The 13,429-nt window shown below is 41.4% G+C and overlaps 2 protein-coding genes across 3 annotated transcripts in view; both read left to right on the top strand.

Moving 5' to 3' along the window:
• The window catches only part of TTC13 (tetratricopeptide repeat domain 13), a 70,015-nt gene that overhangs the window by 9,712 nt on the left and 46,874 nt on the right, over positions 1-13,429 (top strand). For both annotated transcript variants that reach the window (XM_029244711.1, XM_029244710.1), the window contains exons 2-3: positions 7,762-7,856; positions 11,696-11,771. In XM_029244711.1, the coding sequence (XP_029100544.1) occupies positions 7,762-7,856; positions 11,696-11,771 (171 nt within the window). The remainder of the gene's footprint in view (positions 1-7,761; positions 7,857-11,695; positions 11,772-13,429) is intronic.
• FAM89A (family with sequence similarity 89 member A) overlaps positions 1-13,429 on the top strand; it is a 79,748-nt gene that overhangs the window by 50,735 nt on the left and 15,584 nt on the right. Inside the window, exons 3-4 of the transcript XR_003796963.1 lie at positions 7,762-7,856; positions 11,696-11,771. The gene's annotated coding sequence lies outside the window, so the exon portion shown is untranslated. The remainder of the gene's footprint in view (positions 1-7,761; positions 7,857-11,695; positions 11,772-13,429) is intronic.

Here is a 13,429-nt window from a genome sequence, read left to right as displayed (position 1 = left end):
AACTGTGGGCATTATGTCTATTCCTCACAGTTGCCCGAAGAGGGTATGTGGTGGTAGTTATTCCTGTTTCACAGATGAGGAATCTGAGGCTAGGAGAAATGAGAGGACTTGCCCAAAGTCAAACAGCCAGTTAGGCATCTAATCTGAGTCAGTCTGGCACCACAGCCTGTGCTCTGAACCCCTCTGTTACTTTGCTGCAGAACTAGTTACATTTGAAGTCAGGGAAAGAGGAGCTTTAAGTAGAAGAGCTGGCTGTTTGAAAATAACTGGTAAAGTTTAGACAATCATCTAGCAAGGGCAATCAAGAAAAATGAGAGGAAACAAATACAGCTGGCCCTTAACCAGCACGGGTTTGAACTGTGCAGGTTCACTTATACATGGATTTTTTTCAGTAGGAGATACTACAGTGCTACACAATCTGTGGTTGGTGGATCTCAGTTGTCCAACTGCGGATTCGGAGGGCTAACTACAAGTTATATGCAGATTTTCAACTGCATGGAGGATTGGCACCCCAAACCCCCATGTTGTTCAAGGGTCAACTGTATTTGCCTTTAGGAATCATTATAACTCTCTGTATAGCTTTATGACAAAGATGTAGAACAGTTCAAAGAAATAGGTAGCTCTTTAGAAAAAAGGTAAATTACCAAGTTGATTCTCCCTCTGCCTCTAAAGTATCTTGTTCCCACCAGGGTCAGCTCTTTTCTTCTCGCTTCCTAAGCTTTCTTGGAGATCCTCCCTACGTTTCCTGCTTAATCATCTACCATCAGTTAATGATTATCAGATTCATATCTGTAGCTCTTTCTCTGGAATTTCCTAACGACATGCAAGACAGCTTCCTGGTTTAGCATCTCATGAGCAATTGCTTAAACCCAGAGTTAGCGCTTTACTTCCCTCTGAAAGCACTCTTCCTCTTAGACTCCCCACTTCAGTTACAGGCACTACCCCTCTCTAGCTGCACAAACGGGAAACGGTGCCTCTTTCCTCTTCCTGTGCCCAATTTTCTCAAAGCTCTGTCCTTTTTCCTTCATATCTCCTTCTCTCCCCACTGTCTTTGATCTTTCTTCCTCACCGCTGTGGCCTCTCCCGTTGCGGAGCACAGGCTCCGGACGCGCAGGCTCAGCGGCCATGGCTCACGGGCCCAGCCGCTCCGCGGCACGTGGGATCTTCCCGGACCGGGGCACGAACCCGCGTCCCCTGCATCGGCAGGCGGACTCTCAACCACTGCGCCACCAGGGAAGCCCTCCATGGCATCTTAATACTAAAGAAGAAAGGGAATAAATGAACTGGATACTAAACTTGGGAAACTAGAAGAGGAAATAAAGGAAATCGCAGGGCTAAGAAGACCAAAGCCAGAATAAATGAATTAGAAACAGAGCAACAACGGAATGGATCAATAGACCCAAGAGCTTCTTCTTTAAAAAAGAATAAAATAGATGAATCTGATAAGGCTGACGTGTAAGTAGGGAGCAGATGCAACTGCATGTAATGAATGAGGGGGTATGTGCGCAACCGTAGCGGCTGTTAGAATTTAAGAGACAACGGTGCAGAAACCTCTGCAAATAGGTTAAAAATAAGAAGCAGTAGAGAAATATCCAGGAAGATGATGCAGAAGAAAAAGATGAGATTCTATAATGTGTTTTGAGACTATTTCTGCAGTAATCACAATGACATTACTTGTATGACCTGAACAAGGAAGAAAACAGACTTTTCCTAATTTCATGGAAATCTGTAGCATTTAAATACAGCTGGTTGGGTTATTATTTGAAAATAATTGAATCCATGGTGAGTTAAATATTTTTAGATTAAAGAACAAATTTAACCTCCTGTTCCAGACAACTCTAGTTACAACTAGAACAAACTAGTTTTGTATCACAGACCTTACCAAACCAGCAGAAAACACTGATGCCAGAATCTGATAAAGTTCGGGGGCAGAAAAGAAAGCTATTAACATAGTTATAAAAATCCAAAGTAAAATATTAGTAAACTGAAGCCAGCAAACAAAAGAATAATCTGCCTTGATCAATTAGTTTATTCTAGAAGTACAAAAGATGGTTCAACTTTTTAAGGAATTAATCACCTTGATAGATCAAAGGAGAGAAATCATGATTGTCATAAAGAAATATCCAAAATCACTTGATAAATTTCAGCCAGCTTTCCTGATTTAAAATTTTGGGTAAAGCAAAGAATAGGAGAATTCTTCCTTTATATGGTAAGATGCATCGATCTCCACCCTTCCTTTATATGGTAAAATATATCAATCTCAAAATAGGCACATAGAGCAGCTTCCCACTGGATGTTTGTAAATGTTAAATTTAAAAGTATTACTGTCAAAAGTTGAGGAAATTCTGGGTCATCAAATGACATGTTAACCTCAGGACTAAGCAGGAGTGCCTTTTATCACGAGTATTATTGAGCACTTTGGGGAGGTTTTGTCCAGTAAAATAAGATGCTAAGTGAGTATAAATATTAAAAAGACCTTGATATAATTACGTGTAGATGGCACAGTTATCCAGTGTGTAAATGAAGACATTAATAGAGCTGTTAAAAGTTCAATAATGTGGACAGATAAAATATTCAGCTCTAGTCAGCTAAGAAGGCAAAAGATTGACAGTATGCTGCATCTCTGCCTGGGCCACTCTCCCGGTCCTACCAGCCTCCCATGGACCTTCACCTGTGAAGTCCTTAACTTCGCTTAGATCTGCCTTCACTCTTTCATGGCAGACAGCCAACCAACACCTCCATTGCTTTGCTGGAGGGTGGCCTTTTGCAAATTGCTTAGGCTGTCGGCCTCGTTTTCCTCTTCTTTAAAATGGGGATTGGGGGCTTCCCTGGTGGCGCAGTGGTTGAGAGTCCGCCTGCCGATGCAGGGGACACAGGTTCGTGCCCTGGTCCGGGAGGTATCCCACATGCCGCGGAGCGGCTTGGCCCGTGAGCCATGGCCGCTGAGCCTGCGCATCCGGAGCCTGTGCTCCGCAACGGGAGAGGCTGCGACAGTGAGAGGCCCGCGTACCGCCAAAAAAAAAAAAAAAAAAATGGGGATTGGAAGGGTACCTATACATGGTGACTGTATTGGTATTGGCTGGCGTTACTCAGTCCTCTGGAAGCTTTTCCTGAGCACACACACCTCTTCTCCAGATTATGCTCTAGGTCATGACTCTTAAACTGTTGCATTCTGACATTTTTTTATGTGGCTCTGATTACTGTCAGCTTCCCCACTGAATGCTATATACAAGGACTGGGGTCATTTATGGTTTTGACGACCATTGAGGCTAAGGCCGTGACTGGAACATAGTAGATGCTCAACAGATAATAGATTCAACCACCGATGAATCTGTGGTTATCAAGCGATTTTTTTTTTTTAAGATCACAGCAGACTTGAACGTGTACATCCTGCATAAAATTTATAAAATTCCACATAGGTTAATAAAAGATTAAATTTTGTAAAGAAGTCAAGTGTTTCTCCCCTCATTAATCTACAATTTTAATGCAATTCTAATAAAAACCATACAGGGCTTTTTGTTTTGGAACCGTAACAAAATGACTGAAGTTTATCTGAAGGAAGAATGTTTATCCAAATAGCCAAGAAATTTTTTTTTAAAAAAAGGTGATGAGGCTTTGCTTTTACATTAACCTGTATGCACTCATTGTAAAGCTATAGTAATTTAAACAATGATACTGAAGTCAGAATAAACATCATTATGAGGGATTAGAAAGCCTACAAAACAAAACAACAAGATGCAGGTCTATTGTAGAGAATTGAAATTTTATGTCTGAAGTGTTAAAATGATATATAATCTCACCAAGTTTAAATTTAAATAATGTAGAAGAAAATGTAATCATATAGTTAAGTGTTTACGTTATATTATTAAGTTGAAAGGGCAGCTTACAAAACAATGTAGCTCATTCAGTTCTCACAACCTCATGATAACAATAGTAGCAAACATTTTTTGAGCTCCTTCTTTGTGTCAGAAACTATACCACATGCTTTACTTATATTTCCTTATTTAAATCTCACAACCACCCCTGTGACGTAGATAACTTATCACTGACCCTGTTTTACAAATGAAGAAACTGAAGATGGAGGAGGCTAAGTCAGTGGCCAAGAGCTAGTAAGCAGTGGCAGAGAGCAGGAATTCAAACCCAGCCACCCGACTTCAGAATTATCACTCCTAATTATACACACCAAAATTTTCATGGTGGTTCTCAACGCATGGTGGTATTGTAAGTGACTTTTATTTACATTCTGTGATTTTTCTGTATTTTCTACAACGATCGTGAATAACTACTATAATTTTTTAGAAATAAATGTCCATGTAGAGATTGAAGAGTCATCTGTCAGAGCTACTGCAGAAGGTAGATGTAAATCATCTCAAAGATTCCTTTAAAAAAAGGAGTCTAGAAACAGATCCCAGTGACTATAATGTGTTATAAAGGTGGCATTCAAATTGATAATTTCATAAGTGGTCCTGAGGTGAGAAAGTAGATAATTAGAAATTCTTCTCTAAATCTTAGGCCAGAATAGATGAGTTACAAATTAGCAAAGGATATAAGCAATTTACAAAAGAGATACAAATGGCCAATAAACCAAAAGTTTAATCTTACTAGTACTATTTTCAGATTGGAAAAGATAAAAAGAATGACACTACTTTGAGCAGAGGGAAATAGTGGTGTTATACACTGTGAATGGAAATGAAATTATTAAGCATTGAGATGGAAATGGAGCAATATATATGGAAAGTCTTAAAATTGTTTACACCCTTTGCCTCAGCAATTACATATGTTATACTGTAGTTTAATTGCCCAGTTGGGTAAATTTGCAAAAATATAGGTCAAGGATACTCATTGAAAGTGTCTGTATTAAGGAAAAAGAAAGGACATCCTAATTATCCAATGATAGGGGTATGGTTAAATTCCATGCAATGGAATACTGTGCAACCATTTAAAATTAAATAAATGTTTGGACTTCCCTGGTGGCGCAGTGGTTAAGCATCCACCTGCCAATGCAGGGGACACGGGTTTGAGCCCTCTTCTGGGAAGATCCCACATGCCGCAAGCAATTAAGCCCATGCGCTACAGCTACTGAGCCTGTGCTCTAGAGCCCGCGAGCCACAACTACTGAGGACACGTGCCGCAACTACTGAAGCCCGCGCGCCTAGGGCCCGTGCTCTGCAACAAGAGAAGCCACCGCAATGAGAAGCCCACGCGCCGCAAGGAAGAGAAGCCCCCGCTCGCCGCAACTAGAGAGAAAGCCCGCGCGCAGCAACGAAGACCCAACGCAGCCAAAAATTAAAAAAATATTTTTAATTAAAAAAAAAACAGTACACCTGAAACTAATATTATAAATCAACTATACTTCAATTACAATAAAAAATAAAATTATGTCGATGTTTATTTATTGAAACTAAAAAAAATTCCATAAAGTGGAGAGATTGTTAGAAGAGAATACAGCCATGTCTGTGTAGTGCTTTGCACAGGGCTCAACATGTGAGTTCTCAAATGGTACCTTTTTTGAAAGGTAGGGGAGACAGGTTATTGATGAACGTATATCCAACTGCCTATCAACAAGCATTACTGGTTCTTCATTCTTGTCAGACTAAAGCCTTTCTCTGGGTCCATGACTTCCTAGTCTGACCACTCACCTTTTTTATTTTCCAGCACCGACTCCCTCCTCTAGCTAGGGTGGTCTGCTCACTGCCCCTTTGCATTTGCTTGCCTTTGTGTTTCTGTACACCACTCATTCTGCCTGGAGTATCCATTCCCTTTCTGCCCGCCAGTCTGAACCCATCCATCCTTTAAACCCCGCTGTGCCTTGTGAGGCTTAACATTCCGGCTTCAGTCACTGCTCCCCACCAGGGCGCTTGGATCCGTCATGTCCTTCTTCCTGTCGTTAGGATACACACATGTGAGAATTCAGCTAAATTGGTTCACGTGGTTTCTTGAACATAATTTTGTGCTCTTTAATGACTGCTGCATTAGAGCATATTTTAAAAAATAAGTTGTTGAGGCAAAATTCACATAATGTTGGGCTTCTCTGGTGGCGCAGTGGTTGAGAGTCCGCCTGCCGATGCAGGGGACACGGGTCCGTGCCCCGGTCCGGGAAGATCCCACATGCGCGGAGCGGCTGGGCCCGTGAGCTATGGCCGCTGAGCCTGCGCGTCCGGAGCCTGTGCTCCGCAACGGGAGAGGCCACAGCAGTGAGAGGCCCGCGTACCGCAAAAAAAAAAAAAAAAAAAAAAATCACATAATGTAGAATCAACCATGTTCAAGTGAACAGTTCAGTGGCATTTAGCACGTTGACCAGGTAGTGCAATTACCTCAAAACATTTCCATCACTCCAAAGTAAACTCCCTTGCCCGTCAGGCAGTTTCTCTCCATTCCCTCCTTCAACCGCCAAGGTGCATACTGCGTCTATGGATTTGCCTATTCTGGACACTACATGTAAACGGAATCATACAATATGTGACCTTTTGTGTCTAGTTTCTTTCACTTAGTTTTTGTTTTGGAGGTTCTTCCATGTTGTAATATGTATCAGTACTTCATTCGTTTTTTAAAAATTATTTATTTATTTTTGGCTGCGTTGGGTCTTAGTTGAGACACGTGGGATCTTTCGTTGTGGCACGTGGGTTTTCTCTCTCGAGTTGTGGCACGCAGGCTCCAGAGCGTGTGGGCTCTGTAGTTGCAGCGCGGACTCTCTAGTTGTGCCACACGGGCTCAGTAGTTGCGGCGTGCGGCTTCGTTGCCCCGCGGCATGTGGGATCTTAGTTCCCCAACCAGCGCTCAAACGCGCGTCCCCTGCATTGGAAGGAAGATTCTCAACCACTGGACCGCCAGGGAAGTCCCCACTTCATTCATTTTTAAGGCTGAATAATATTCCACTATATGTATATACCACAATTTGTTTATCTGTTTTCTGTTGATGGACATTTAGGCTTTTTCCACCTTTTGGTTATTGTAAATGGTGCTGCTATGAACATGTGCGTATGTGTGCTTGTCTGAGTCCCTGTATTCAGTTCTTTGGGGTACGTACCTAGGAGCGGAATAGCGGGACCAGGTGGTAATTCTATCTTTAACTTTTTGAGGAACCAGCCAACTCTACAGTGGCCACACAGTTTTACATCCCCATCAGCATTGCACAAGGGTTCAATTTCTCTGCCTCCTTGCCAGCACTTGTGATTTCCCGTTTAAAAAAAAAAAATTATAGCCATCCTAGTGGGTGTGAATTGGTACCTCCTTGTGGTTTGATTTGTATTCATTAGTTAATAATGATGTAGAGCATCTTTTCATGTACTCAGTGGCTGTTTGTATATCTTCGGAGAGTTGCCAGTTCAAGTCCTTTACCCGTTTTTAAAATGGGGTTGTCTTTTTCTTGTTGAATTTGAGGAGTTTTTAGATATTCTGGATACTAGATCCTTAGCACATACCTCTTAACATCAGGTCTTCCTGGCTTGACTTTGTTCCCCTCTTTGTGATTTTTTTTTTTAACCTCTGGGAAATGCTGCCACATCAGAGGTATCCCATGAAAGGATCTTAACAGCTGTGTTCCCTGTTGTGAGGACAAAATCAGCGAGGCGTGTGTGAGATACTTGGAAACTATAAAATGTTACCCAGTTGTAGAGGTGGAAGACATGATGCCCCTTTTAGTGTTTTTTACCCTTGTCCTTGTTTTGATTTTGTGGATTCTTCACACTGCAATTCATAGTTAAGCACCTAAGAGCCATACATCTAAAGTAAGGAGAATAACAAGGACTGTTTGCTTTTCAGAGTCATCCTTTTTGAATTTCCATGACTCCGACTGCGAACCCAAAGGACCACCACCCTGTGACTCTTTGCTTTCTCTCAACACTGAAAAGATTCTGGTATGCATCTTCTATGCCTTCTGTTTTTGTGACCTGAAACATGGTGATACTAGTTCCAAAAGGTGGAGATTGCGTCTGTTTATCAACTAGGAGTTGAGTCCAATTGCATAAGGTAAAGATAGGTCATCTGGTGTTTAGTCACATTGAATTATTGTGTCTTATGCGTTGGATGGTTGGTCATTCTGGACCTAGGACTCTTTACTTTCAAGTTCCAAGGAATAAAGGAGATCATGGCTGAACCTTACTTCTAGGAGCCTTACGGATTTGAAGGTAGCGTATAATCTTATTTTTCCAGCCTTTGCCTGTGTATCTTTTATATCTATGTTTTTTTAATCAGCACCAGCTAAGCTGTACCAGAGACCTCTCCATTCCAGGGACGAGCACCTGGCACCGTGCCACGTAACGTGCATTACCTATCGTGCTAGCGTGTGTCCCCCTCTGGCCCGGCTGCCTCAACGTGCCAGGGTATTTTTGTTCACACTTAATTCTGTGAGGCTGCTCTTCTTTCAGTGCCCAAGGTTAACAGTTTTTCACCAGGCCTTTTCCTTCGACATCCACATAGATATTGTTGGCTTCTTTTGTTTAAAATTTCCCTTTAGGGATACTCTTTTCTTCTCCAGACAAAGCTCTTCTGCCTTTTCATGTAAGAACTACTCAGTATGGGTAAAAACTGCAAACTAGAGAATGATCAACTGATTTTACTTAACTCATCGCATAGCCGTCAACGTGGTATATGGAAGAACTTTTGAATTAGCCTTGTCCCAAACCAGAATGGGCTAACTTGTGAAGTAGTGAGTTGGCCATCACTGAAAACATTTAAATAGAAACTGGATCATCCCCACCTTGGAGAAGTGATTAGATTCTTAGAGTTATTAGGGACCTTCTTGCTGATAGTAATTCAAATATTACCTACTATTTGCCTTTCCAGTTTAAGATGGCACTAGCTAGTAACCTATGGGAGAAAGCTGATACGTCTAGGCCTTTTGTTTTCCCTAGGTTGAAAATATGGGAGTTAAACTCTTCATTTATTCATTCATTTTCCAGATATTTATTTTGCACCTACTTTTGTCAAGCGTTTAGCTAAGCAAGTACTTAGCCAGGGAGTGGTGAGCCAGAGAGGCTTGGTCCCAGCACTTAGGGCTCTATAGCTACTAATCAAATAATTATACAAGTAAGCATAGACGTGTAACTGTGCAAATCATATGAAGGAAAAACAAAGGGTCAACATAATCTCCCTTAAGTTAGGGGTATCAGGCAAGACAGCTTTCAGGAATTGAACCATGAGCAGGGACCTGAAAGGTGGATTGGGGCTAGTCTACTAGCAATGTGGGGTTGTGGGTTTAAACTTCCTTGATCATAGCTGCTCCACTCTGTCCACAGAAGATATCTATAGTTGCAGTATTAGACGTGGGGAAGATTCTTTTTGATCAGGAAATGAATTTGTCCCTACTATACTTTGCCCGCCCACTTCTGTTATAAATTTTATTTCTAATATAATACAAACCCTTTAAAATCAGATACGCTCTTCAGCATATTCTTATTGTTGCTTAGTAAATGATTTCTTCTTCTTATGGGATTTCATTTCTCTTCTCTTCCCATCTTTTTGCACACAGTCTTGGCAAATGGTTGCCAAGACCTTCGTTGAATACTGGATGAAATAATAAAAAGTTTTTGAAGCATTAAAAGCGTTGTTTATAGACCCCTTTCCTTGGCTCTAAGCAATTTATTAAGTAGAAAATGTTTTGCACTTATGTGTTTGTCTGTAAGCAGCTGGTAAAGAGGAAGGACTTATGTCTGGTCACACCTGGATGTATGTACAGTGCTGTGCTGTCCTCACGTGTTGTGGAATCTACCACTTCCTAAAGAAGCCGAATGAGGTTCCCATGTGTGGAAGCTCCCAGCTATAGAGCAAGGCAAGAAAGAGCTGACAGAGTTCCCCTCTAGCCACCAAGGTTTTACTGGAAGAAATAAAGTATAAACATCCCCAAAGCGGTAGAATTTTCAGGTGTTTCATTTGGTTTGGGGTCCTGAATGGAATGAAGCGAGAACTCTGAGTCTCCTGAGATGGGATGCCCTTCTGACCTGTGTCTTTTAACTTGCGTTCTAAGTAGAGGTAGCTTATTCTTGACTTGTTTTACAGGCAAACCCAAAACCACTCTGTATCTGAACATCAATCTTGACTTTAAGTGTGTAGGGAATATAGGTGGAAATACCTGTTACTCTGTTGAGTCAGTGAAGCCCAAGAGACTATGGCTAATGAGTACCAATCATTAGCCAAAGAGCATATCCATCAGTCAGAAGAGTCACCTGTGTAGAATTATTTGGCTGTCATACATGCCTGTAGGCATCTGTACAATGGATTAACAAAAAGAGGAATTCAAATAATTGAGATGTCACTTGGTTCTGATCGTAAAGTTTTGCCAAAAGCGACATCTTTAGTCTTGTATTATCTTAGCTTTTCCTGTCTGTGTGTGTGTACAAGTTTTAATCATATCTTAGGTGAATCTGGTATGAAGTTATCATTTTAATGTGTACCCTGTAGGCTAAGCATATCACAACTTAGTGCCGACAGTCAAGTCTTCAGGCAAAGTGACAGCTGTTTGCATAATCAGACATGATTTGTCTCCAAAACACAATAGAGCCGTCATTTTGCATGTTGGACCATTGCTGCCTATAGAATCTTTCCAATTGCTAAGCTAACTTACTTAGTTTTTTCCCTAGCTTCCGCTTTTGCTTTAGCTTTTCTGCCAAGTCTGCATATGCATCAAGTAGTGTGGTTATGTTCATCGCCTGCTATGCGTTATTTAATAGCATGTCTTGTTTCTTGGTCAGGTTTTGCTGGTCCTATTATGGTGTCATCCCTGTACCACCTATAGCTTTTTTTTTAAAAAGATTTTTTTTGATGTGGACCATTTCTAAAGTCTTTACTGAATTTGTTACAATATTGCTTCTGTTTTATGTTTTTTTTTGGTTTGTGGGCCACGAGGCATGTGGGATCTTAGCTCCCCAACCAGGGATCGAACCTGGGCCCCCTGCGTTGGAAGGCGAAGACTTAACCACTGGACCCCCCAGGGAAGTCCCAACAAACGGTAGCTCTTACTTCTAAACTATTTTTAAAGTTTAAAAGGCAATATTCTGGGGGACTTCCCTAGCGGTGCAGTGGTTAAGAATCCACCTGCCAATGCAGGGGCATGGGTTCGAGCCCTGGCCCGGGAAGATCCCACATGCCGCAGAGCAGCTAAGCCCATGCACTACAACTACTGAGCCTGCGCTCTAGAGCCTGCGAGCCAAACTACTGAGCCCGCGAGCCACAACTGCTGAAGCCCGCGCCCCTAGAGCACGTGCTCCGCAACAAGAGAAGCCTCCGCAATGAGAAGCCTGAGCACTGCAGTGAAGAGTAGGCCCTGCTCGCAGCAACTAGAGAAAGCCTGCGCGCAGCAGCAAAGACTCAACGCAGTCAGAAAACAATAAATTTATTTTAAAAAATATTCTGTTATCAAGCCACTTTGGAGACCAAACACTAGAGTGTGATCTTTGTAACATGATCGATGTCATTGAGTAGTCTGTGGAGGGAGCTTTGAAGCAGCCGGGAAGATTAATCCCCATGAAAGTAAAAAGACAGGTGTTCCTGGAAACCAAAAACCACTAGTGATAAGAAGAGGAAGCAAATCAGTTACAGCACAAATTGTGTCCCTGAAGTACATGATTGATATGACTTAATGTGAATATTTTCTTGCTTTCATATAAATCAAATGTAGCTTTAATTCTTTTAAATACAGGTTTCATGGTAAGTTTCTCATCTGCGATAAGCTAAAAATGTATGTTTGTTTTTATTTCAGAGCCAGGCCAAGTCTATTGCCGAACAAAAGAGATTCCCATTTGCTACTGATAATGACAGCACAAATGAAGAGTTAGGTGAGACTTGACTCGGGGGCCGTTCCTGGGATATTTGCCTAGAATTTATGATCAGATGCAGAGCAGGTAGGCAGGATGGTGAGACAGAAAGAGCACAGAGCCTGGCTCTGCCAGCACGAGAGGTTTGATCTTGGGTAGGGAGGGCATTCAGCCCTTGTGAGGGTCTCGGTACTATAAGTCATAAAATAAAAGGTCTGGATGGAATCCGTAAGGACTGTTCCACACCTGTGTTTCTATGGAGATTAATAATTATGGTAACGAGTTCTTATGAGCTACTAGCATTCATTAGAAGGTTATTTGTGTGCTGTCATCAAATATGAACAATAGAGAAGTAAAAGCAGGAGAGAATCATACCTACTTCAGTCTTCTTTGTAATAAAATAGCTAGGTTTGAGTTAATTTTACTGTGGGGCCAATCAGTTATTGTTGGGTCTAAGCATGTGGGTGTAGAAAGTTGAGTTCATTCTAATCGGCAAACGGGTCATGCAGTTTGGCTTGTTCGAGGCATGTCTTAAAACAGTCTGGTTTCGCCAGTGTCTGATATGCTCTGGGTGTGTCTCCATCAGTGCCTGGTCAGCTCACACTTGAAAGAGTGGAAACAAAATTGAATAGAGGACTGAACACTGCAGCTGGACAGATTTCACATAAGTGCGTTCTCCCACAGGTTGCCTGGTGGCCCAAAGCACCTGCAGAAATTTTTTTCTGTCTGATTTACACATAACCATTTTATCCTTTCTTCTACCATATGCATTTTATATTAAGACTGAGCACTTCTTGTATTGGCTTCTTCCTTTGTTAGTGCGGATAATTGAGAGTTGACTATTTTGAAAGTATTAATCACTTTTTGTTTATATTCTTTGAGCGGGCTTTGAGAATTAATTATCCTTTAAGGCATCAGATCTGGTCTCTGTTGTAGTCCTTGGATTCTGTTCAGCCTTATATTCATTTATTAAATAGTGAATTAAGAGTCTGACGTGTGCCAGGCCTGTCCTGTGCTCTAAGAATAATTGTAGTACACCCTGGGATAGGATAGTCCCTGAGCTGGCTTAGGAGCTTTTGAACCTCAGTATTTTTTTTTCTTGGAAAAATGACCTCTGTCAACATACACGTTGTGCGGAGATGTGGAATTGCTGGTTATTAACAATTTCTGGGAGATTCCAGCTATCCTAGTTTTTCCTTTATGTCTTTGAACTCCCACAACCAAATTTAGATCCTAGTACGAACAGTTATTTATATTTGTCCAAGATTTAGGTTACTTTTTAATGCATACTTTTGGGTTTTTCTCAAAAAAATATTTACTTTTAGATGGAAATATTTGAGAGCTGCATTTGATTTTATTTGAGTGGAGTTCAGTAGGCTAGCCAAGGACGAAAGTTTTCAACATGTCGCCAAGTATAACATTTATCCGCTAAAGCCGTATATGTTTTTATGGGTCACTTATTCATTTGTTCATTCAACAGATATTTACTGATTATGGGAAGATAGGTAGGAAATTCTGAAAATTTAGATCTGAAAGGAATCTAAGAAAATTTTCTACAGGCTTGTTAAGCAAGACTCAGAGAGTCATGAGAGCGACTGAGGTCCCTGTGGTGACACAGCCAGCGAGTGGCGGGGCCAGAATCTGAGCCCAGTTCTTGGCTTTCTAAAGTACCTTCCTAC

The sequence above is a fragment of the Monodon monoceros genome, unplaced genomic scaffold (genome assembly GCF_005190385.1).
Source record: "Monodon monoceros isolate NGI ecotype Baffin Bay Population unplaced genomic scaffold, NGI_Narwhal_1 Super_Scaffold_4, whole genome shotgun sequence".
Classification (NCBI taxonomy): Eukaryota; Metazoa; Chordata; class Mammalia; order Artiodactyla; family Monodontidae; genus Monodon; species Monodon monoceros.
This window is presented reverse-complemented; position numbering and strand designations above follow the sequence as displayed.